Consider the following 23,741-nt stretch of genomic DNA (forward strand, 5'->3'; position numbering starts at 1 on the left):
CGCGCGTCACCGGGCAGGCCCCGCCCGCTCGCGCCGCGCCGGTCCCGGTCCCTGTCCCGGTCCCTCCGCGGCCGCCCCCGCCGCCAGTCCCCGCTCGCTTGTGCCGAACGGTCGCGATGGTGTTCCGGTGCCAGCGGGACAGCTGGGCCCGGCAGGTAGCGTCGGGCCGGGGCCGGGGCGCGGGGCAGGCCCGGGCGGGCCCTCACGGCGCCGCCGTCTCTGTCTCAGTTCACCACCAGGGTGGTGTCGTGCCGGGCGGCCGAGCTGCGGCCCGAGGGCGGCGGGGAGCCGGTGCGCGGGTTCCAGGTGGTGCTGGAGGACACCATCCTCTTCCCCGAGGGCGGCGGGCAGGTACGGGCCGGGCCGGGCGGGGCGGGGCGGGGGCCGGGCCGCGGCCGGCGGCGCTGATGTCCCGTGTCCGCAGCCGGATGACCGCGGCCTCATCGGGGACGTGCCGGTGCTGCGCGTGACGCGGCGGGGCACCGAGGCCGTGCATTTCGTGCCGGCCGCGCTGGAACCGGGCGCGGAAGTGCTGCTGTCGCTGGACTGGGAGCGCCGCTTCGACCACATGCAGCAGCATTCAGGTCCGTGCCGGTAGCGGGCAGCGCACGGGAACACCCCGCGGGGCGTGCCGGTAGGGCGGGGGGCCGGTCAGCACCCACCGAGTGCCCACCCTGGTGAGGGCAGGGAGAAACCCGGCAGCTCTGTGTGCGCAGTCTGCTCCCGGGGCTACTGAGGGCAGCAGCTGCTCCTCTGCGAGCACTCCTTGGCTTGTAAACAAACGCACCAAACACAGGTTTGGAAGAGAAAGTTCAGCCTGCTTTGCAGCCCCAGCGTGTGCTGCAGTGCCAGGAACCAAGGCTCGCGCAGCCAGAGCTGTCTCCTTGCTGCTCCTGAGCACTGGCAGGAGCCCCTCAGCACCCAGCACTCGCCTGTCGTGGAGAATGTCAACAGGAAAGACACAGCCTGACTGAAAATAGCAGTGGCACTCAGAGGTAGTGCTTGCACATCTCTTCCAGGACAGCATCTCATCAGTGCCATTGCAGAGCAGATGTTTGGATTCAAGACGACTTCATGGTGAGCAGGATAAAGGTTCCTTTTGACCCGTTTGGTATGTGCCACCATGCCACCTGCACACAGCCTGAGCCCTGAAACACCAAAAGCAATTTGGATGTTTCACTTGAGCTCAGATGTTGCAGGAGAGGTGACTGACCTGGAGAGAAGTTGTATAAAGTGTCTCGTCCTCCTTAAGTGTTTGGTTTCCACCTGGTGCTTTGTGACAGGGAGAGGAGGAAGTCTGTTTGGTTTCAGCCACCACATTGCCAGCAGTGGGATGCTGGTGCTGCACAAAGGGATGTCCCAGCTGGTCTCAGCTACAGGAGCAGATGTTCTTCCTTGGTGCAGGGAGCTGGGCCGTCAGCGCAGTGTCATTGAGCTGGACACCCCCTTGGTGACAGCAGAGCAGGTGGAGGCCCTGGAGAAGAGCGTGAACGAGAAAATCCGGGACAGGGTCCCTGTAACAGTGAGGGAACTGGCTGCAGATGACCCTGAAGTTGAAACAGTGAGTGGTGGGAGGGAACTGATGGTTAACATGGGGCTGGAATACCTGAGCACAGATGTCAGCTGCTTTGTCACTCTCCTGTGGCAGGTGAGGAGCCGGGGGCTGCCCGATGACCACGCAGGGCCCGTGCGCGTGGTGGACATCAAAGGCATCGACTCCAACCTGTGCTGTGGGACTCACGTCTCCAACCTGAGCGACCTCCAGGTGGGCTGCTGCAGCTGGGCTGCCTCTGGGAGCCACTCTCCACATGAAGCACAGGCAGAGTCCCTGGGATCCACAGGCTGCTCCAGACTGTGCTGATGGGGAAGGGGGTGCAGCAGCCCAGGCTGAGGGAGCCCCAGGAGGGTCACACACAGGCTGGGTGCCACAGGTGCTTTTGTTTCCTTGTTGTAGAGCTCAGCCCTGTATGCAGCAGTGAGATTTTTGCACTGCTAGGGGTGTTGGTCATGTTCCCTCTGTTTAAAGCTCTGATATTTTTGAGTGCTCATCATGGATGAGAAATCTGTGCAGGGAAATGGTGATAAAATCCTAGACCTGTCTTTAAGTATTTGTACTTTCTCAGTCATTGGTTGGAGTCTGTTTCCTAGCAGATACATCCAGATGCCTTGTAGAGTACATCCCATGGCTAGAAGGTTGCATAAATTCCATTGTACCACTATCTCTTTTTTTTTTTTTTTGTATGTTGACCTTATGACTGATTTTCATCTATTTTCACTAGCAGAGTCAAATTTCACCACAAGGCATAATCTGGCAGGAACTGACCACCTATGTGAATTACCAAAATGCTGTCCTGACCAGGTTGATTTTCTTTTCAAGGTTATTAAACTCCTTGGCGTGGAAAAAGGGAAAAAGAACAAAACTAACTTGGTCTTCTTGGTGGGAAACAGAGTGCTGAAGTCAATCGAACAAAGTCACAGTACTGAGAAGGCTCTAACCTCCCTGCTCAAGTAATGCCCTTTTCACTTGTGCTATTTCATCTTCACTCCTCCTCCTCCTGAGAGATACCCCATAAGCCTCCGGGTGCACGTTGTGGGGCTGTGTGTGATGCTGCCTGTTTTGCTCCTTTAGGAAATCCTTCCTTTGTCCTTCAGAGCAGTGATCCAAAGTCTCCCATTTCTTTCAGAAATGGACCAGGTGAGCACGTAGAGGCTGTGAAGAGACTGCAGAGCTCTGTGAAACTGCTCCAGAAGGTACAAGAATGGCTGGGAAAAGTGGGTTGTCATTTCCTGTAGACCCTTAGTTGTGGTAACTGTGAGTCAAATCTTTGGTTTCAATTTTTGTGGATATTGTGAAAAGTGCTCAAACCTGTGGGAGCCCAACTGTGTTCACACTGACTTCTCCAGCTGAAGTACAGTTAATTTCCTTTTCTTTCAGAATAACCTGAACCTGCTTAGAGACATTGCTGTTTTGATAGCCCGGGACTTCAAGAGCAAACCTGCTCCAAAGCAGCTGTTTGTATTGCACAGGTATGGGGGAGCTCAGGGAAGAGGGGCCAGCAGTACCCCACACATTTTATGGCAGTTGGATCTCTCACACCTTGTGAGAGCAGCTTGTTTTCTCAAGGAAGAATGTAAACAAAGTAAATAGAATATTAAACTGCCTTGGCCTGCTGCAAAGATGTGCAATTAAAGGAATCTGTAATTCAGTCACTGAATTCTTCTGGTGCTGTAGCTGAGAAATTGCTGTGTTCATCTAATTCCCTCTGCACCTGATATTTTCAAATAAAACCAGGGAGCTCTGTTTCTTAAAGACAACACTTGCATAATTCCTAAGGAGTGCCCAGCAAGGATTTACATATATAGACAAATAAGAGCAAGAGGCCAAAATCCTGATCAGGCACTTGGTTTCTGATTGAGATTTTGTACTCTAGAGGGGGGTTTTGCTTCTTTCTGAAGTGGTTTTTTTTTTTTATTCATCCATACAGGAAAGAGGGTGATTCCGAATTTATGAACATCATTGCTAATGAGATTGGGACAGAGGTGAGTCACTGATAAAGACTAAACTGACACCACTCTTTTTTCACCCCAGTTTTACATGGACAGGGGCTGGCCAGGCTGCTGTTCCTGCCACAGTCATCATCTGCAGAGCTGGTTCCTTTGACAGGTACCTGAGGTTACCTGTCCCCAGCAGCCTCAGTCTGTAGGGCCGTCCTCAACAGTGAGAATTCAGAGCCCTGGAGAAGAGCCTTAGCCCCCAGGAGCTATACAGAGCCTCACTGGTTGAAATAGGTTAGGATGGGATTAGGTAGGAGTAGAATGGAAAGAACAGCAAGTTTCAGTGACAGCCACCTAGTTCAGTTGCCAACTGTATCCTGTTGACTTGGGATACCCCAAGCAGTCTCAGTAATGCACATAGACTTCCAAATTGCCAGTTTGCTGTTTGTGTCCTGTGGCCAGTGTGGCAAGCACTGATTTATCTGGAGCAAAGCCTGTCTTTGTCCACAGGAAACCCTGCTATTCCTGACTGTGGGAGATGAAAAAGAAGCAGGACTCTTCCTTCTAGCTGGACCTGTTGAAGCAGTTGAAAATTTAGGTCCCAGGTAACATGTTGTGTGATTTGTTTAACTTGAGTAAGAATTCTGTTGCAGACTGAGCAGCTGCACAGTGTGATCCAGGCAGGGATCTGTGTGTGCTGTGTGGAGCAGCTTGGGCTCCAGCCTGTGGTGTTGCTGCTGCAGGGTGGCAGAGCTGCTGGGTGGGAAAGGAGCTGGGAAGCGCGGCCGCTTCCAGGGCAAGGCAGCCAAGATGAGCCGGCGAGGAGAAGTGCAAGCTCTGCTCCAGGAATTTGTTAGCCATCAAAACCCAGGAGCATGAGAAACAATTCTCAAAGTAGGTTTGTCTTATATTTGTTTGCATAGGCTCCACTAACTTTTTACCAGAGAATAAAGGCCTGAACCCAACAGCTGGTGTGCACATGCTCTGCGTGGGCTGCTCACGGAAATGGGGAGGGGATCTGCCATTGATGCTTTCCTGCAAGGGCTCAGTTCTCAGGACAAATGGTGCAGGGATTAAAGTAGTCCTTAGTTAACCACTTTGTAGGGTTCCCAAACCCAGAAGGGGCCTCCTGCTGGCAGTACTTTGGGGCATTTTGCTTTGTGCCAGTTGCTGAGGAGGAGTTGCTTGGCAGGAATGCTCAAGCAAGAGGCAGCTGGGCTGGGCAAGGGCAGAGAGCAGCTGGAAGGGAGAGCAGGTGCCCAACAGACAGGAGATCACTCCTCACCACATACCAAGTCCTTTCCCGTGGTGGGGTGCAGTTACTGGTCGTTTTTTGACCATTGGTAGTTCTCAGGCTGATGCAGCTGTAAACTCCCTCGGGATCAGGCAGAGCTGTTCCCTCAGCTCACCTCTCCTGCCCAGGCAGGCCCTGGAGCTGCTGCAGTCTCCTCTGGAGGAACTAAAGGGCGCTGTGGAGCCACAACAGGGCTCAACAGGTATTTTGAGAATTTACCCTTCCCTGTCTTGATAGAAATGGTGTGACAGGTTTACCCCAGATGCTGCTAATAAACAGAGAAACAGAATAAAAGAAACCTCCATCCTAAGGACATTTATCTGTCATGAGCAAGGGGATGGGAACAGCCCCAGCAGATGGGGTTCCCACCCATGGGTGCTGTGACTGCTGCATGGCCACAGCCTTGGCTGAGCTGTTGGGATGGCATCAGAGCACAGGGACCACCACTGAGGCCTGGAACTGGGTGTGGGGTCAGAGCTGCAGGGGCTGGTGCTTTGGGAGTGATCCTACACATCCACACAGAGTCTGGCAGGAAGAAAGTGTCTGCACCTCCCTGTGTATTTTGGACTATCTCAGACTGAGGATGTTTCCTGAGAGGGTTGATAGCTGGGCTGTGCAGCCTGCACAGCTTGGAGGGCAGCAGGTTGAGCCCACAGCCCTGCTGCAGAGTGAGCACTGGGCTGGGGTACTGAAGTGGGAGGGACATGACCCCAGCCCCACACTGTGGCAAAATGCCAGCACTGTCCCCAACACCTTGGGGGCTCAGCACAGCCCCAGCTGGGCCAGTTGGTCCCAAAGCTGAGCTCGTTTCTGTAAGCAGTGAGGTGACACAAGTTTGTCCCTGTTCCTGGCACAAAGTGCACCCAGAAACCTTGGATAAACAGCACAAGAAGCAGCTCATTTCCCCCACTGTGCTGTCAGTGTTCAGCTGCACCTCAGGACAAAAGGAAAAGACCCAGGGTACTGGGTAGTGCCCTTCCTATTGGCTTGAACATGTCTTGCAGGTGTTGAGGGTCTCCAGCCCCCAGGAGAAATGTCCTTCCTCTACCACCTGCCATGGCACAGCCCTGCATCCAGGAGCTGATCCCCATCCCATGGTGCAGGCCAGCAGGACACTCAAACTTGCCAGCTAAACAACCTTCAGCTTTAATAAAACACCTCCTGTTTTATTAAAAGCACCTCCTGTGCTCCTGTGGGGCACAGCCCCAGCCACCCCATGTGATGTGTGCACAGCTCCATGTAATGCATGTGCACACGTGGGTGTGAGTGCCCCCCACGCTGATCACACACAGGTGAACACCAAACGTCCCTGGGCTGGGGGTCCCTCACACTGGCACTTGATCTCCATGTCACAGTCTGTCCATTCCTGTCACAGAGCTGCCTCTTCAGCAGACCCCAGACACGCTGAGGTGGGAGCCCTGCTGCCAGTGGTGCTGTCCCCAGCCCTGCAGCACAGAGGTGGCCTGTCCCCACGGGCTGCAAGGGAGTGCAGGACCTCCCTCTGCTGCTGCTGCTGCTGCTGGGTCCTGGGCAGGTGACCCCAACCTGTGGGTGCAGGAGGGGCAGCAGGGAAGTTGTGGGCATGCAGGGCTCTCTGTGCCAGCCCCAGCCCAGCGTGACTGGCACTGTGGGTCTGTGGTGTGGGAGCCACCCAGCAGCACCAGCAGCCCAGCCTCCGTGGTCTGCTCCCAGTGCAGAATCAGCCTGTGCAGACTCAGCGGGAGGCAAGCAGTGGCTGAGGTGCACCCAGGGCCTGCTAGCTGCCCCTGAGACACCCCTGGGGTGTCGGGGTGCCTTAGGCAGCCTTTTTGTGCTGTGTGGCCAGGAGCTGGGAGAGGCAGTAGGGGATGAGGCCGACAGTGGCCAGTGGCACAGCAGCACTCTTGCAGAAGGAGAGGGCGTAGAAGAGCAGCTGCATGTGGGAGGGAGGCTTGAAGGCATCGAAGACGTGGAGGATGAGGAGGGAGGCAGCGATGCAGCCCAGGCGGAGGGGCAGCTGCTGGCCCTGCTTTAACCAGGAGCTCTCCTGGTACAGGTGGGAGTTGAGGGCCAGCCCCAGCCCGAAGAGGATGCCCAGGTTACGGAGGAGGCTGGCAAAGGGAGTGGTGTCAATGTGGACCCACTCAGGGTTGCTGCACCACTTCTGTGCCTTCTCCAGCGTCCAGAGCAGGTCCACGCCGAATGTCCACAGCAGCAGGTAGAAACCCAGGGTGAAGCTGAAGAGGAACAAGGTGATGCCCAGGTACCGGTGGAAGCTGGCATGGTAGATGCAGCGGATGTGCTGGAAGGTCTTGGCCACAGCCATCCCTGCCAGTAACAAATTTGGAGCATTGGTCAGTGCTGCAGGTACTGCAGTCCAGCACAGTGCTGCTGCAGGGACAGGGAGAGGGGTCTGATACACTCACCTGAGAAAACCCCTGCAATCACCTGGTGGGGGAAGTGAGCAGCAATAAAGACTCGGGACATGCAGACACAGACCTGGACTGCCCAGAAGCCAATCCAAAGCACTGCCCACAGCACCCTGTGAGGGACAGGAGGCCATGTCAGTGCCAGGGCCAGCTTGCACTGCCCATGGCACTGCCATCATGTACTCCAAACAATGCCTGGCTGTCGCTGAGCCTGTGCCCATGCAGAGCCCAGCTGTCAGCCCACAGCCTTGCACCTGGATGGGCTTGGCTGTGCCTGTCAGTGCTGGAGCCACCTCTGCTTGGCACAGGTGGTTTTGGCACTCAGCTTACCAGTATCCCAGTGTTCTTGACTGCTTCTGTCCCGCAGCAGCAGAGAGGAGGGCTGTCACCATGACATAGTACACGCCTGCTGCACCCATGGCATGGCCAGATGGGCTCCCTGGGCAAGAAGAGAGACCCAGGTCAGGCTCTGCATGGGCCAGAGCTGAGCACCCACAGGGGTTTGTGCTGATCCACCACAGCTTCACCAAGGGTCAAAGTCTGCTCTGTGCAGGGGCTGCCCTGCCTCCTTCCCCTGCAGGCACAGCCAGTGTCCCCAGCAGCACAGCAGCAAGAGCCCTCTCTCCAGAGCTGTCCAGGGGCATGTGCTGCCTGCAGGCTGCCAGGCAGGCCAGGCTAGCACCCCCCTCTTTGCCTGTTCAGTCACCATGGGCAAGCACCCCCTGCCCTGGCTGCGAGCCCCTCCCATGGCTCGGGGAGCCCTACCTGGGCCAGTCTCGCAGGTGAGTGGGAACTGCTGGATCTCTGGTGCAGAGTTGTTGCCATAATAGTCTGTGTCAAGGACCCACCAGTATGGTCTCTCCCCAAAGAGGATCCTGAAAAGAAAAGAGCAGGGATCTGAGGAGGTCCAGGGCACAACTGCAGATTTAGATCTGTCCTGGGAGATGGAAGAAGCAAAGGACCCACAAGGTGCAGAGCATCCTGACAGACACAGCACCCAGCTGATGGCCTGGTTCTGACAGCTGACACTGCCACTCCATGTCCCCATCCCCAGCCCCAGAGCAAGAACTACCTGGAAGCAAGTCAGTATGACCTCCTGTGGTGAGGGGCTCTGTGGAGATCCCCCCACTCAGCACCAGCCCTGGCTGATGGGAAGCTCTGTTTGCAGGAGGCTCCATCTCTGCATGGCTTGGGAAGGAGTGACCATTGTCACTGCCCAGCTGGGGCTGAACTCTGTTTTACTCCAGCCCTGAGGCTGAGAGCATCCATCTGGCCCACATCAGTCCAGGTGTGCCAGCACATGGTGGGAGTGTTGGCTCGAGGCCACTCACCACTTGAAGACGAGGTTGAGCCAGTCTCCGATCACAGCCACCCAGATGAGCCTGATGCCCACTGCTTCACTGAAGTGGAACCAGATGGGGAAGAGGACAAAAAAAGCATTCCTGAGGTCAGCAGCATAGGAGATGAAGAGGAACCAGTCCTGGGAGCCCTGGAAGCGCTGCTGCAGCCAGTGTGTGGTCTGGATGCCCACGTCATGCAGGAGGTTCATGTTGGCCTCCATCCTGCTCTCTGCCCTCGGCGTACCTCTGCCTGTCCCGTACTCCACTGTGCCACTGGGGTTTTATACTCTGCAGGGTCTTGTTTGCAGCAGGCAGGTCACTGTCCCAGCACTGATCTTTGGACCCAAAACCACTCTTTCCAAAGGTACATCACCAGGGGCTTGTAACAAACATGTTTGGAACAGCTTACGTAAAAGGGGAAAACAGGTTTCGAGGGCACGTGGAGCGCAGTGCTCCAGCCCCAGCACCATCCCCTGCCCCTCACCATCCCCTCACTCGGGGGGAACTGCAGCTGACTCCTCCAGCTAGCCAGGACAGCAGCTCAGCTGCTCTGGCTGACCCACAGCCCTTGCTCCATTCTGCCACACTCTGTGTGTGACAGTCCTGCAGAGCTGCCATGTCCAGGGCTGACAGTTGCTCTGGTCTCTCTGCCATCCCCCTGTGAACCACCACCAGAGCAGGGCAAGGATGCCCAGGAGCATGCAGTGGGTGCATGGAACAGAGGGCAGGCTGCCCACCCCCCTCCTCATTTGCCAGGCTAATTTCACCAGGACTTTGCATAATGGAAGACTTCAAAGCCATTCCTGGAGGTCCCTGCAGTCCCAGACAGCCAGGCCTGGGTGCTCCTGGCTGCCAGTCGTGTTCTTCTGATCTCTAGTGGGGCCTGAAGGATCTTTGCAAATAAAGCCACCACCAGAGCATGGCAAGGATGCCCAGGAACATGCATGGAGCAGAGGGCAGACTGCCCACCCCCCTCCTCATTTGCCAGCCTAATTTAACCAGGACTTTGCATAATGGAAGACTTTCAAAGCCATTCCTGGAGGTCCCTGCAGCCCCAGACAGCCAGGCCTGGGTGCTCCTGGCTGCCAGTCGTGTTCTTCTGATCTCTAGTGGGGCCTGAAGGATCTTTGCAAATAAAGACTGCACTTCTTCTCCCAGCACTGCTCCACTGGGTTAATCCCTCCTGCCCCAACCCCAGCTGTGGGTACAGAGCCAAGCACAGAACTCATCCTGTGGTGCCCATGGCATCCCCTCCACCCCAGCTGCACTCTGCTGTCCCTGCTAGCAGTGCTGGCACTGCATCTTTGTCACCCACAGCTGCCAGTGCCTGGACACAGCCCCGTGGCAGCAGCACGGGGTGCCCAGCCAGCACCCACCACAGCTGAGCAGGCAGCAGGGCATTAATGACCAACAGCCAGTGAAATGCATCACTTATCTCCCTCCTGAGAAAATTCATGTCAGGATCCTTGAACCCCTGCCCTGTGGTGTTTGTCTCTGTGAGAGCTGTGTCCAGTCCTGGGTCCTGCTGACAAACAGCAGGAGTTACAGGCCCCATCCTGCCCCTCTGCCCGTGCAGAGCCCAGGGAGCCATGGGGTCTGACAGGCAAAACTCCAGCAAATCTTGCTCCTTGGGATATGGGCATGGATGGCCTGGGAGGAGAGCAGGCAAAGGCCACAGACACAGACTCAGCCCTGCTGCAGGCATGTCCCATCCAGCCTGGCCGTGCTGCACCCAAGGAAGGTGATCCCAGACCCTGGACTGAGCTCCTGACCTGCAAAACGTCCCAACAAAGCAGAAGTTTGCACAGAAACAGAATTACTCTTGCAAAATAAATTCCCCAACAGCTCATTCCAGGGTCTTCAACTGAGAGTGGCTTTGGCCAGCGTGAAGGAATGCAACAGACTTGGCTTCTGTTCCAAAAATATTTTGAAACCGTCAGCAATAAATCCTTCCCAGGAGAATTCACAGCGGAAAATGGGGCAAAAGGTGCTGGGGGATGGGGACTAGCACTCCAGTCCCCTAGGAAAAAGTCACTGCAGGAAACTGGGGCCGTAATGGGGAGAGAGCAGGAAGCAGGATGGAAGCAGCCACCTCCTCCCTCCCAGCACAGAGAGAGTGGCTCAGCCCAGTACTCCAGTGTTTTTGTGCAGTGCCAGGTGCACATGCCACTGGTCAGGACTGTGCCAGAGGTGCCACACACGGTCCTAGCACTGCTCCATGCTCTGCCCTGTGGATAAATCCCCAGCCCCAAAGTCACTCTGTGGACCTGGGGCAGGGCAGGGCAGCAGAGCTGCCTGGGCACTGCAGGGTTCTGCATTCTGCCTGGCCTGACAAGTGCTCAGGGTGCTGCTCTGTACAGCCCTGCCAGCAGCACTGCTGGGATGTGAACTGAAAACAGGCTGGCTTTCCAGGGAAGGACTGGGGCCAGCTGGGGGTGCCCAATTCCTGCCCAGCTGTGTGACTGCAGTGGCAGCAGCTGGCTCTGGCACACGCTGTGCCCATGCTGCCCAAGGCTCTGGATGCTGGCTGTGGCACACGCTGTGCCCATGCTCCCAAAGCTCTGGATGCAGGCTGTGGCACATGTTATACCCGTGCTGCCCGAGGCTCTGGCACATGTTATACCCGTGCTGCCCGAGGCTCTGGCACACGCTGTGCCCGTGCTGCCCAAGGTTCCAGGTGAAGCTCTGGCCAGCACAGCACCAGTGGGGGCTGGCCGTGCCACGTGGAGTGCCCGTGTTTGGTCCGGAATGTTCCCTGACAGCTGCAAGGTCCAGGCTGGGCTGTGGCAGCGTGGTCCCTGCGTCAGCACTGCACATGTGGGCACACGGTGGGCAGGGAGCTGCCTGGGCACGACCTTCCTCCTCTGGGCACAGCCCAGGGCAGCCAGGGGCCACTGCAGCCCCACACTGAGCCATGGCCTCTCCTCCCCTCACCTCTCCCGTGTGCTGCAGCAAGCTGAGCTGGCTCCCAGGGGCACATGCTCAGCCACTGGGGCTGCTCAAGCCCCTCTCAGCATGTTCTGGACAGACCCATCCACTACAGGAGGGGATGGATACCCACCATGCCCCCAGGTGAGTGTGTAGTATCTCAGCCATGGGCCAGGGCTGGCACTGGCACCACCAAGCTTCTTGGTGTCCCCACGGCAGCCTGGCACGGTGGGGAGGGGCTCTGTGGGATCCTGCAGCCCAGAGCTGTGGAATCAAGGGTCCCCACACAGGGGGGCTGAGCAGGCTGGGCAGCAGCCAAGCCCAGAACTGATTAACACAGCTCAGAACAACTGTTAAACATTAACTCCCTTGTTTGCTGTGTATTCCCTGGCAGGAGCCTCCTGCCAGCACCGGGGTCCAGGAGCATCGCCAGGACAGCCCACACAGCCATGCCAGGCACTGTGCCAGGCTCTGGGGCAGCCCCACAGCCCCGCAGAGCTGAGCCAGGGCCATCCCTAACAGGGCTTCAGCCGTGCCACAGGAGACAGAGCAGCACCCGGGAGTTTGTTCAGGAAAAGCACTCGAGTGCCCTTTTATTGGGAAGGGCACACATGGGGCAGTCCAGCCCGGGCACTGCCCATCCAGAGGCCCAGCCATGGGCTCCTGCAGCCATGGGCTCCTCCAGCAGCCTCCCAGGGCAGCACCTCCCTCTGCAGAGCTGGCCCTGCATGCTGCAGTGGCTGCGAGGCTGGGGAGGAGGTTTGGGCATCCTGTGGCAGTTCCACAGCAGCACCACACCACTCACTCCTGCCCCTGTGGGCAAAACCTCAGCTGGCCCACAGCTCCAGGGGCAGCTGCAGCTTTGTGTGTGGCCAGCACTGTGCCCCTGTGTGCAGCGATGATGGGGACGTGGTGGAAGCCCCATCCTGGAGGAGGGGAGCATTTTTGGGCACCCCACAGTACACAGGGTGAAATAAAAAAATCGCTCCCAGGGGTTGCTTTTCAGAGGCTTTGGGCCCTCCTTTGGCAGTGCTGAAACAAGAGCTGAGCTTCTCCCCAAACCTGAGCCTGAGCACAGGACACCCTGGGCAGGGGGAGGGCAGGTCCTGGGACTGAGACCCTCTGAGCAGCAGCCCCTGGCCCATCAGAGCCCGCCGAGAGGCGGTGCCAGGCTGAGGTTGAGGAAGCCCCCAAAGTGGAAGGGGGGCAGGCGGGGGGCACAGGTGGCAGCAGAGGACAGGCAGGCAAGGGGATTGTCCCCACACGCCCCAGCGTCCTGCTCACTGCTGAAGTAGACACTGTCAGCTGAATCCACCGAGGGGTCCTCGCTGAAGTAGTTGTAGGGCCTCAGGAAGAAGCCAACTCCATTCCCCACTGTCACTGTGTTGGGGATGTCTTCAGCATGAGGGATGTGCAGGAACCCCACAGTGATCCAGGCAACCAGGTCCTGGGAGAAGAGGAACGAGGCATCTGTCAGGCTGAGCAGGACTCTGCCAGCCCAGCAGCTGCTCAGTGTGGCTCTGGGACAGGAGCAGCTTCTGTCCAGGGCAGGAGGCAGGTTGTCCCCACAAGGTTCAGCTTCTCTCACACAGAATCACTGAATCTCTAGGTTGGAAGAGACCTTTAAGATCATCGAGTCCAACCCATGTTCTAGCACCTCAACTAGATCATGGCACCAAGTGCCACATCCAGTCTTTTTTTAAACACATCCAGGGATGGTGACTCCACCACCTCCCTGGGCAGGTGATTCCAGTATTTGACCACTCTTTCTGTGAAAAACTTCCTCCTTAAGTCTAGCCCGTATCTCCCTTGGTGCAGCTTGAGACTGTGTCCTCTTGTTCTATCTGTTGTTGCCCGGAGAAAGAGACCGACCCCCAGCTCACCACAGCCACCCTTCAGGAAGTTGAAGAGAGTGGTAAGGTCACCTCTGAGTCTCCTTTTCTCCAGGCTAAACAATCCCAGCTCCCTCAGCCGTTCCTCATATGGCTTGTGTTCCTCTCCATCCCAGGGACCCCAGCTCACCTGGTTGGTGATGGTCTCGTTGTTGATGAAGTCAGCAAAGGCCACAGTGGGTGTCCAGGGGTCGTTCTGGTTGTAGATGCTGGTGCTGGTGGGCTCCTCCTCCTTCCTCCGGGTGACAGCCAGCTGGTACCTGCCAGCACAGGGGTCACAGGGACCTGCCCACGCCAGCCATGGCATTGCCAGCTGGGAGACACTGCCAGACTGGGGTTGGGCATCCCCAGTCTGCCCTGGGGAGGGGAGGAAAGGGCCAAGAGGGCAGTAATGGGCAGCCCCAGCATCTCCGAGCTTTGTGGGGGATCCCTTGCTGCCTGTGGTTTTCCAGCATGGCTGGGAAACGTGGATGGATCCAGGGGCAAACACTGCCACTCAATGCCCAGTGCACTCCCTTAAGCCACAGCTGCTTCTCCCCCACACAGATTTCCCCAGCATGAGCTCCACCAGTTCACCCTGGCAGTGAGACTGGCCTGTGCTTACCCCAAGCATTTTCCAAAAGGCATTCTGTCCTCGTGGGAAGATATCACGACCTGGCAATGCCAGTGCTTCCCTTAGGAATTCATTCTGCAGCCTACTCCCCCTCAAAGGGAAAAACACATGGGGTTGCTCTAAATTAGTCTGACGTGGGGTCAGACTCCTGCCTGTGAACTGCCATAAGCAGATGTTATTGAGCAACATGTCAAGGAAATTTCAGAGCCAAAAGCTCTGAAAAAGCATGTTTGCTTTAACCCTTTGTTTAACCCTTCCCTGCAGCCTGGTGCAGGCCTGCCCAGGGGTGAGAGCCTCCCTCCACCAGGAGCAGGAGCAGCTGAGGCTCAGGCTGCACAGCCCTGGCACCCACCTGCTCCAGCTGACAGAGCGTTCCATGGAGCTGTTGGTGGGCAGGTGCTTCCCAGGAAAGCTGATGATCTGGATCCTGTAGCTGCGTGGGTGCTCCCACTTGTTGGGATTGGGGCTGACAAAGGAGAGGTAGCGGGGCATGGGGACATGGAGTGGGAATGCTGCCTCATCCTCCCTCTGCAGCCTTTCCCTGCGGAGGTATGGCCGCTCAATGGTGCTCTGTGTGCTCCAGGGATCTTTGACAAACTCGTACTCCATATCCTGGGTCTCCACGGAGTTCAGCTGCCCTGTGAAGCAGAACAGAAAACCCTCTCAAGCCCTGCACCCCAGGCCACAGTAAACCACAGCCATGCACGAAGGTGGCCAGACCTACCATCAACATCCAGGTCCACCTTGTAGTGGATGTGGTGGAGGTGCATCGTCCCCAGCGTGTGGGGCCCAACCCTGTTGCCATAGTCAGTGCCTCGGCCATGGAAGAAGGAGGAGCTGATGTAGCCCGTGGCGTGCACCCGCACCTCCACGGCCCCGCTGGCATGGAACATGAAGTCCCAGACGTAGTCATAGTTGATGAGCGTGGAGATGCTGCGGATGACCAGCGTGGTTTTCCTCAGCCCGCCGTAGTAGAAGGACTGTGAGTCGGAGAAGTGGCGCCTCAGAGGGAGGGCAGAGTCGTGCTCAAAAATGCAGAGCGAGTTTTGGTTGGTTTTGGGAGTATCTGCCTCTGCCAGGTAGTGCCGGTCCACGTAGGTCGCAGTGTAGGGGCAGTCCAGGCCCCGCACCAGCTCGTAGGCAAACCTGCCGATGCCAAAGCTGCCGTCCAGGTAGCGGGTGGACATTCCCCCGGGGCAGTTGGAGCCGTACAGGGCTAAGGCTTCCTGCAGGCTCAGCTCGTAGACAATCCTCTCCCCGCGGTACCTGATGTCGAAGAGGCGCGGGCCGGTGTTGGGGTTCATGCCGAAGGCGATGCTCCAGCCCTGGAAGGTGATGTGGTTGTTCCTGACGCTGTAGCGGGGACCCTGCGGCTCAAACTGCAGCGGGCCCGGGGGCCCAGGCAGGCGCCGGGGCTTCATTGAGCCCAGAACTGCACCAGCCTGGGGCTGCTTGAGCCTGACCACCTCCAGCGTGCCAGCCACAAACTCCTGTTCCAGATCCCCTGTGCCGGCAAAGTACCGGCCGTTGTAGAAGACTTTGCGCAGCTGCCACCGGGAGACGTGGAGGTCCCCGTGGTCCACCAGCACCTCCAGCCCCACTGGGGACAGGTAGTAGCCGGTGCCAGCCACGTTGTGGAAAAGGACAAACCAGGTGACGCGGTCACCGGACTTGAAGCCGCGCGGGGCCGTGGTGAGGGTGACCAGGTCGGTCCCGTCGGACTCGCAGCAGGCGGTGAGGAAGCGCGGCGCCTTCCTGAGCTCCCTGTGGATGACGGCGTTGATCTCCGCGTACTCGCTGCCGGTGACGGCTCTGCGGTGGTAGGGCACCTTCCCCCCGTACTTCTGCACCGTCACGTCCCGGTGGTACGCCGGCCTGGGCAGCGGCCCCACCACGTACTCCGTGATGTTGGGCTCTGCCTGCTGCCCAAAGTACAGCACGGCCAGAGCCTCCCGGGGGGGACGGGCCCCGCCGCCGTCCAGGAACCGCAGCACCTCGGCCTTGGCGGGCACCTGCAGATCCACCCAGGCGATGCAGTTCTCCGAGGGCTTGGCACGCGACGCCTCCACCAGCGGCACCCCGAGGTGGCCCTGCAGGTACAGCACCACCTGCGACATCTCCTCAGCTGTCAGGTCAGCAAACACCAGGCTCTGCCCGTCCTCCGTGTCCTCCTGCTCCGGGGGCAGGTGCTGGCAGCTTCTGGGGGTCCTTTCTCTGGTCAGCAACACGCAGACCAGAGCGAAGATGGTGGCTAATGCCAGACCAAGGAGGATGAGCACGGTTTTCAGGCTCATGCCTGCACTGTCTTCAGTGCTCCTGCAGTCTGGCAGGACACGTTTCCAGCTGTGGAATCCTCCCAGCAGCTCACTAGAACAAGGGGCTGGGTTGGCTCGGGTTTATTTTCCTCCCCTGTTTCCTCAGCAGGGAACAGCCCTGAGGAACTCGCAGGGAGGGTGCAAGGGGACGTTCTCACACATTGCCAGGATTTTCTAGGAACCATAAAAGGCAACTTTGCTGTGCTTCCCTGGAGAGCCGTAATTTTAAGTAAACTCAATGTTTGTACATCTGTCCTTTCCCTCTGGTCCCAGATCCTCCACTGCAGAGCTTGGAGAGGATGGATGCAGTGTTTAGGGGGAATAAGCACATTCTCACTTCTCTTTCTCTTAACCCTGCAGATGCTGGGCAGGCAGCAGTGGCTGGAGAGATAATCCTTCCCAGTGCAGAGCAGTGCTAAACACAGCACCACTGCCTCTCCTGACACAGCCCTGCCATCACTGCTGCTGCCAACACCCCCGTGGTCCTGCAGCCAGGGGAGAGGGGACAGCTGTTTGTCACCTTGCAAAGGTGCCCACTGATCCTGAGTTACAGCCTAGCACAGATAGGGATGGAGGAGGGGAACAGGGGCACCAGAGCCCAGCCAAACAGGCAGTGGCACTGGCCATGCAGCCAGGAAAGGTGAAACCATTAATGCCATTAAACCCTTTCCTGCAAGGTCCTGTCCAGATCCCTGCCTTGTGCCCAGCACTGAGGGCCTGAGAGCCACAACCCACAGAGTCCTGGCCACGATCCAACAGCCCAACAGCCCCAGGGCTTGGTGCCAGTGCCCACCTCCACCCCAGCTTGTCCCTCCTGCCCTCCAGCTGGACATCCCCGTGCCCAGACAACACCCAGAGCCACGCTGGGCTGGTTTGTGGGCACAGCAAACATGGCAGAGACCAGCACCACCCCCAGGAGACGCTGCTGTACGTTGTAAGAACAAGACACTCAAGAGCATTGGACCAGCACCATTTTCATTATTTTAACCTGAGATATGCACTACACAGCACTTGCTTCTACAGCAGAGGCACAGGATCCTCTCCTGATTTTCCTCTGGCAATAGACTCAAATTCAGGAACTAACAGATAATGTAGACTTCCATCTCACATCATGCTAGGAAAATCATGTTTCCCTCTTCAAGAGCACTATTTCAAAAGCAATGATAAAATGTGAAGTCACTGGACAACGGAAAATTGAGACAATTTCACAAAAAAGCTGAAAATCAGAGACAGAACAGTCAGCCTGGTGTCTCTGACCACATCTCCTCACCATCCTGCACCATTAAACCCTGCTCATATTTCGAAAACCATCATAGGTGAACGGGGGGAAGTTTGGCAAACAGGAGGCAGTTTTGGGCAAGCAGGCAAGAGGGTTGATTTCACATGCTGTAAAGTCCTGCTCGCTGGTGAAGAACACACCATCATGGGAGTATATAGAGGGGTCCAGGTCATAGTAGTTGTAGGGTCTCAGGAGAAAACCAACCGCGTTTCCCACGGTCACAGTGTTGGGAATATCCTCAGAGTGTGGAATGTGGAGGAAGCCAGCAGTTATCCAGGCAACCAGGTCCTAGGCAGGGAAGAGCCACAAGCCCAGGGTTACTTCAGAAGCTGCAGTGACCAAAATACACGTGGGGCAGTGGGGAGTGACAGAGGAGAAGGAGGGGGACCCCGATGGGCACCAGCCAGCTGCATTCCCCCACCAAGCTCCCCTCTCCTGGGAAAGCTCCTCCCTTCCCCAAAGACCTGCCACAGCCATGGCTGTAGATATCCACCCAGAGGAAGGACCCTTGCCTTGACCTCCATGGCCTCACTCTGGCCTCACAGAGATTTTCATGAGGTTTTGCTAGCATTTCTCCACAGGGAGAATATAGGAATGTGCCTTTTGTTGATGGAGTGAGGTGTTTTACCAGGGGCAGGAAGACCTCTTGCACCTGGATCAGTTTTTCTCTGTAAAGACTTTGTTATTTTGCCTTTTATTAAAACCTTTTTGTTCCCAACACTACCACAGAAGCCATCCTGCTGATTTTATGCCTTCTAAGGTAGCTGAGCTATCTTGGGTGTCAAATAGATCTCCAAGACCTTATGAGACCTGGCTTGAGGAGACCCATGTTTCAGGAGAAACAAACTTCTCCTCTGCTCACACTCTCTATGTTCTCTGACCAAAGTACCAAGCAGACACACAGAGAAGGAGATGCTCAAACCCACTTTCCTCTGGGCTGCTGCTCTCAAAGCTGGGCCCATTGTCCCAGGGGTGGTGCTGGAGTCTCCCTGCTCCTTGGGGCTCCCATTGAGCCTGGGCTGGGTGTTACATTCAGCCCAGGGACCCCAGCTCACCTGGTTGGTGATGGTCTCGTTGTTGATGAAGTCAGCAAAGGCCACAGTGGGTGTCCAGGGGTCGTTCTGGTTGTAGATGCTGGTGCTGGTGGGCTCCTCCTCCTTCCTCCGGGTGACAGCCAGCTGGTACCTGAGGACAAGAAAAGAGAGGGGAGCAGCCCCCCGAGGCAGGGCAGAGCTAAATCAGCTCCTGAAAGCCTGCAGAGCACAGGCCTGTACCATCAAGGGACATCCAGCAGTGCCTTCCCAGCTGGCAGGGCTGAGGGGGGCTCTGAGAACCTGCCATGCCAGCCACAACAGCCTGACCTTGCCCAGCTGATGGCCCTCTCCATGGAACTGGCCTCGGGGATGTGCTCCCCTGCAGAACTGGTGATCTGGATCCTGTAGCCACGCTGGTGGCCCCACTTGTTTTTGCTGTTGGCTGCAAAGAAGATGTATCTGGGCATCTTGGACTGGAGTCGGAAGGCAGCCTGGTCTTCTGTGTCCAGGACTGTCTTGGTGAGTCGTGGCCGCTCTATCTGCTGCTCTGGGCTCCAGGGAGCCCGTGCCATCTCAAAGGCCATGTCGTGGGCCACGAGGGAGTTTTTCACCCCTGTGGAGCCAAAACAAAGTCACTGAGGAGAGTGCCCACAGTGCCCCGCTCCCCAAGGACAGCACAGTGCTCACAGTGCCTGCTCTCCCTGGGCTCTGAGCACCAACCCTGTCCAGGAGCAGCTGCTGCTCTGCAGCTCCACGTGCCATGACAACACCCCATGTTGGATCTAGGGCTGGACACTTGTCCAAGCTGGGCAGCACCTCTGCAGCAGAGGCTATGAGAGACAAGAGGGGACAAGGGATGTTCTTCCACCCCAGGACAGAAGAACAGGTTTGCCTCCCATGCAAGCACAGTGTCATTAACTAGAGCACGAGCTTGGTTACTGCTTATCCTGCACACTGGAGGCACCTGGAGCAGCCACTGCCAGGCTGTGACTGCACACAGGAGCAGGGGACCTCTCTGGGTCACTGTAGTGGCTCCACAACTCGGGATCCAACACCCAAGTGTTCCTCAAGAGAAGAAGGGGAGGGATCTGCAGGAGCTCCCTGCATGGCCCCGAGCCCTCCTGCCTGAACAGGGCTCCCCTCTCACCACAGGAACAGTCTGAGATTTACACAGCTCTGCTCAGGAGGGCTGTGCAGCAGTCAGGGCTCAGCCTCTGTAAACAGAGGGGCGTTGAAGTCACAGAAAAGGACCCTGCCCCCAAACAGGAACTGTATTTTAGCACCTTCTCAAGCCTTGCTTGCAGGAAGGAGCCAGTACTAGCCCTGATTTTGACTGTAACCACAGCAGCAGCACCTTTCAAGGCCACACAAACCCCTGCACCACAGGAGGACACCAAATGCTTGCTCTGGGGTTAGCTGCAGCTTGACCAGCACAGCTCTGAGGTTACTTTCCACACTGCAGAGACAGCCGGGATCCCTGGGGCTGTCCCTGTTCCCTGTCCCTGCATTTCTCTTTGGGCTGGTTCAGATGTAGCCACTGCCCACCAGCGACCTCTTTGGTCCTGTGCAGATGTAGAACATTTTCCCTCTGCCTTTGACAGAAGCTGTTTTCAACAACAGGCACCAGGTGTGGCCCCAGTGTCCCCAGACTGCAGGAGCTGCCATCGCCTTCTGGGGGACTCAGAGGTGCCCCTGAGCATCCCTGCACTTCCAGGGTGGCTGCCAGCACTTCACTGTGAGCAGGGGGCTGCTCCTGGGCTCAAAACCCTGTGCAGACACCCACTGCCAGGCTGTGACTGCACACGGGAGCAGGGACCTCGCTGGGCTGCTGTAGCTGCTTCACAATCCAGGATCCAACACCCGAGTGCTTCCTCAAGGGAAGAAAGGGAGGGATCTGCAGGGGCTCAGCCCCACGGAGCACCAGGATATCTGCCCTGCTTTACACGGGGCAGTGAGACACTAGGAGGGTTTTCCCAGGGGACAAGGAGTGCCAGGAGCAGCAGCAGGGCTGTGAAAGCAGGCTCACTCTGTGCTCAGACAGGGCCAACTCCCGTCTGCCCGGCCTTGCCTATGGCAACACACACCGTGCCAGACATGAGGCCTCAAGGAAACACAAACATTTTTCAGCTGCTACCTTTCATACTTTCCCTGAGCTGAACACAGAGCTCCCAGAAATTCCCACTGCTTTCCACTCAATGACCCTGACAGACTGTTTTATAGATCGAAAAATAATTTTGCAATGAAAGAAGAAGTTAGGAGAATAAAGAAGCAGAGTTCTGATGTGAGTTATTAGGGACTGTATGGACAAGGAGGCAAATCCCAAAGCTCTGAGGCTTATCAGAACAATGGCAGACATTAACAGAAGATCCAGACCTACCTCCCACATCCAAGTCCACCTTGTAGTTGACAAAATGGGTGTGTATGGTACCCAGGGTGTGCTCCCAAAGCCTATTCCCGTATCTCAGGCCATCCCCATGGAGAAAGGACGAGCTTGGGTACCCCGTGGCCTGCACCTTGCCCTCAAGGGCCCCGTTCTGGTAGAAGATGAAGTCCCACACGTAGTCGTAGTTGCCCACGGTGGTGATGGAGCGAAGGACCAGAGCGGAGTTCACCAGCCCCCCGTAGTAGAGCGACTGCAAGTTGGAGTAGTGGCGCCTCAGAGGGGAGCCCAGGTTGTGCTCAAAGACGCAGAGCGAGGCCTTCCTCTTCTTGGGCCTCAGGCTGTCGGACAGGGAGTGCGTGTCCACGTAGGTGGCCAGGTAGGGGCAGTCCACCCCTGGCACCAGGGGCGAGGTGTAGCGGCCCAGGCCAAAGCTGCCGTCCATGTAGCGGGTGGACATTCCCCCAGGGCAGTTGGAGCCGTACACGGACAGTGCCTCCTGCACGCTGATCTCGTAGGCAACCCTCTCCCCCTTGTGTCGGATGTCAAACAGCCGCAGGCCCGTGCTCACGCTCATCCCAAAGGCAAAGCTCCAGCCCTGGAAGAGCACCCGGTTGCTCCTGACGCTGTAGCGGGGACCCTGCGGCTCGAACTGCAGCGGGAACAGCGCGGCCGCAGGCGCTCGAGGCTTCATGGATGAGAAATCCCCGTCCCACGGCGCTCTCCTCACCTTCTCCACGCTGACCCGGCCCTGCACGTAGGCACTCTCCAGCTGCTCCATGTCCCTGTAGTACTGCCCGTTGTAGAACACCCTGCTCACTGCCCACTGCGACATGTCCAGGCTGCTGTGGTCCACCAGCACCTCCAGCCCCACGGGGTGCACAAAGAATCCACTCACGTTCTGAAACAGGACGAACCAGGTGACCCGATCCCCGGACTGGAATCCACGGGGAGCAGCCGTCACCACGGCGAGATTGGCTCCGTCGTACTCCAGTACTTGTTGCATGAAAGCTGGAGCTGAGGGGAACACCTGGCTCTTCAGAAACCCTCCAATCTGCTTGTACTCCACAGCCAGCGTGGGTCTGCGGTGGTAGGGCACCTTCCCCCCGTACTTCTGCACCGTCACGTCCCGGTGGTACGCCGGCCTGGGCAGCGGCCCCACCACGTACTCCGTGATGTTGGGCTCTGCCTGCTGCCCAAAGTACAGCACGGCCAGAGCCTCCCGGGGGGGACGGGCCCCGCCGCCGTCCAGGAACCGCAGCACCTCGGCCTTGGCGGGCACCTGCAGATCCACCCAGGCGATGCAGTTCTCCGAGGGCTTGGCACGCGACGCCTCCACCAGCGGCACCCCGAGGTGGCCCTGCAGGTACAGCACCACCTGCGACATCTCCTCAGCTGTCAGGTCAGCAAACACCAGGCTCTGCCCGTCCTCCGTGTCCTCCTGCTCCGGGGGCAGGTGCTGGCAGCTTCTGGGGGTCCTTTCTCTGGTCAGCAACACGCAGACCAGAGCGAAGATGGTGGCTAATGCCAGACCAAGGAGGACGAGCACGGTTTTCAGGTTCATGCCTGCGGTTGGTCCAGCAGCATTCAGAGACTTTCAGAGAGGCTTTCCAGCTCCTGCCTCTGTCAGTGTATGCTGCACTGGATGGATTAACACAGAAAGTACAAAAGACTGGGAGAGGCTAGGGGAGGAGATCGGAAACCCTTGGTGACCAGAAAGGGCAGATCTCCTCTCAGCTGCAGCCTCTTTGGTCCTCCTTCACGGCAGTGCCCTGAAAGAACTTGTGGAGATGTAGGGTCAGTGACTCAGACAAGTTCCACATAATTCCGTTACTTTTTCAGTCCAGCCTGCTTTCCTGAGGCTGCCTGTAAAAACGGAGGTTCTGCAGTCAGCCTGTGGTGGCTGTGACCACTGTGAGGCTCTGACAAGCTGGGAATTGTTGCCACACTGTACAATTTCACCTCTTTACAACTCACCGCTTTTCCTTGTTTATCAGGCTGCTTCCTTGTAAACATTCTCCCTGGCAACACCATTCCAAGCTTGGAGTTACTTTTTATTTAATTTTTTTCAGTCTTCCACATGGAAGCCTTTGCTGAAAACACATCCTTCTGTGTAGCAGCAGAAAAACTTTGGCAGGCGTGGAGATGTAGTTCAGGATGAGAATCAGGCCCCCAGCGTGCTGTGAACAACCAGCTCTTAGTTTGCACCTCAGAACAGCTCTGAGCCAATTAATCCCCAGCACTGCACTACCACAGGATCATCCAGCCTTTGTCTCTGCCTCCAGCTCACAGATAAACCGAGGCACAGCTTCCAAGAGGTTCCCTCAAGGAGAGAAGGACCCTGAACCCACACCTGGCAGTGCCTGCTGTCAGTGCTGCCAAGCCATGGTGCCCAGGCTGGGCACCACAGCTGCTCTGTGCCACCCCAAGGACAGTCCCTGCAAGCCCCAGTGCTGCTCCCAGCCCTGGCAGAGCAAGGCAGCCAGGACCTGGTGCTCCCTCCTGCCACGCAGCAGATGCTCGGGGTAGACAAGACTCACCACCTTGGCTGCAGTCCCGGAGCTGGTGCTGAGCAGGACAAGGCATCCAAGAGAACCATGGCTGGAGATTCAACCCAACATTTCCACTCCTGCTGCCAGCCTCACCTCACCTCACCCTCCTCTTCCTTGCATCATTTCCCTGATGGGAGACAGCGCCCACCAGCCCCTGGTTCTTCCTCTGCAGCAGATCCTGCCTGGGGCTCAGCCCCTCTGTGCTCCCCTG

At 57.4% G+C, this 23,741-nt stretch overlaps 3 protein-coding genes across 10 annotated transcripts; 1 reads left to right on the forward strand and 2 right to left on the reverse strand.

Annotated features, from left to right (window-relative positions):
- Window positions 1-6: 6 nt before the first annotated feature.
- LOC120496612 (alanyl-tRNA editing protein Aarsd1-like) lies at window positions 7-5,916 on the forward strand. 2 transcript variants are annotated; one of them, XM_039697236.1, is made up of 13 exons: window positions 7-155; window positions 229-351; window positions 425-584; window positions 1,020-1,077; window positions 1,405-1,561; window positions 1,649-1,765; window positions 2,378-2,508; window positions 2,685-2,751; window positions 2,936-3,027; window positions 3,486-3,540; window positions 4,006-4,100; window positions 4,239-4,389; window positions 5,794-5,916. In XM_039697236.1, the coding sequence occupies exons 1-12, from the start codon at window positions 117-119 to the stop codon at window positions 4,372-4,374; spliced, it is 1,230 nt and encodes a 409-aa protein (XP_039553170.1). In that variant the 5' UTR covers window positions 7-116; the 3' UTR covers window positions 4,375-4,389; window positions 5,794-5,916. The 2 variants fall into 2 exon arrangements, with proteins under 2 accessions (XP_039553170.1, XP_039553169.1); XM_039697235.1 differs by lacking the exon at window positions 5,794-5,916 and having other exon boundaries at window positions 4,239-4,460.
- Window positions 5,917-5,928: 12 nt separating this feature from the next.
- Window positions 5,929-9,018, reverse strand: G6PC1 (glucose-6-phosphatase catalytic subunit 1). Its single transcript, XM_039697243.1, has 5 exons — window positions 8,529-9,018; window positions 7,963-8,072; window positions 7,528-7,636; window positions 7,195-7,310; window positions 5,929-7,096 (listed from the first exon to the last, which is right to left on the reverse strand). The coding sequence occupies exons 1-5, from the start codon at window positions 8,756-8,758 to the stop codon at window positions 6,585-6,587; spliced, it is 1,077 nt and encodes a 358-aa protein (XP_039553177.1). The 5' UTR covers window positions 8,759-9,018; the 3' UTR covers window positions 5,929-6,584.
- A 3,010-nt stretch (window positions 9,019-12,028) lies between these two features.
- On the reverse strand, window positions 12,029-23,740 carry LOC120496609 (membrane primary amine oxidase-like). 7 transcript variants are annotated; one of them, XM_039697226.1, is made up of 6 exons: window positions 22,956-23,740; window positions 22,078-22,844; window positions 14,695-15,799; window positions 14,323-14,608; window positions 13,488-13,617; window positions 12,029-12,912 (listed from the first exon to the last, which is right to left on the reverse strand). In XM_039697226.1, the coding sequence occupies exons 2-6, from the start codon at window positions 22,540-22,542 to the stop codon at window positions 12,610-12,612; spliced, it is 2,289 nt and encodes a 762-aa protein (XP_039553160.1). In that variant the 5' UTR covers window positions 22,543-22,844; window positions 22,956-23,740; the 3' UTR covers window positions 12,029-12,609. The 7 variants fall into 7 exon arrangements, 6 of the variants coding, with proteins under 6 accessions (XP_039553160.1, XP_039553161.1, XP_039553166.1 ...); XM_039697230.1 differs by lacking the exons at window positions 12,029-12,912; window positions 13,488-13,617; window positions 14,323-14,608; window positions 14,695-15,799 and adding exons at window positions 16,482-17,852; window positions 18,620-18,749; window positions 18,926-19,211; window positions 20,976-21,576 and having other exon boundaries at window positions 21,709-22,844; XM_039697227.1 differs by having other exon boundaries at window positions 22,078-23,740.
- Window position 23,741: the final 1 nt, after the last annotated feature.

The sequence above is a fragment of the Passer montanus genome, unplaced genomic scaffold (assembly GCF_014805655.1).
Source record: "Passer montanus isolate IOZ18808 unplaced genomic scaffold, ASM1480565v1 scaffold117, whole genome shotgun sequence".
Classification (NCBI taxonomy): domain Eukaryota; kingdom Metazoa; phylum Chordata; class Aves; order Passeriformes; family Passeridae; genus Passer; species Passer montanus.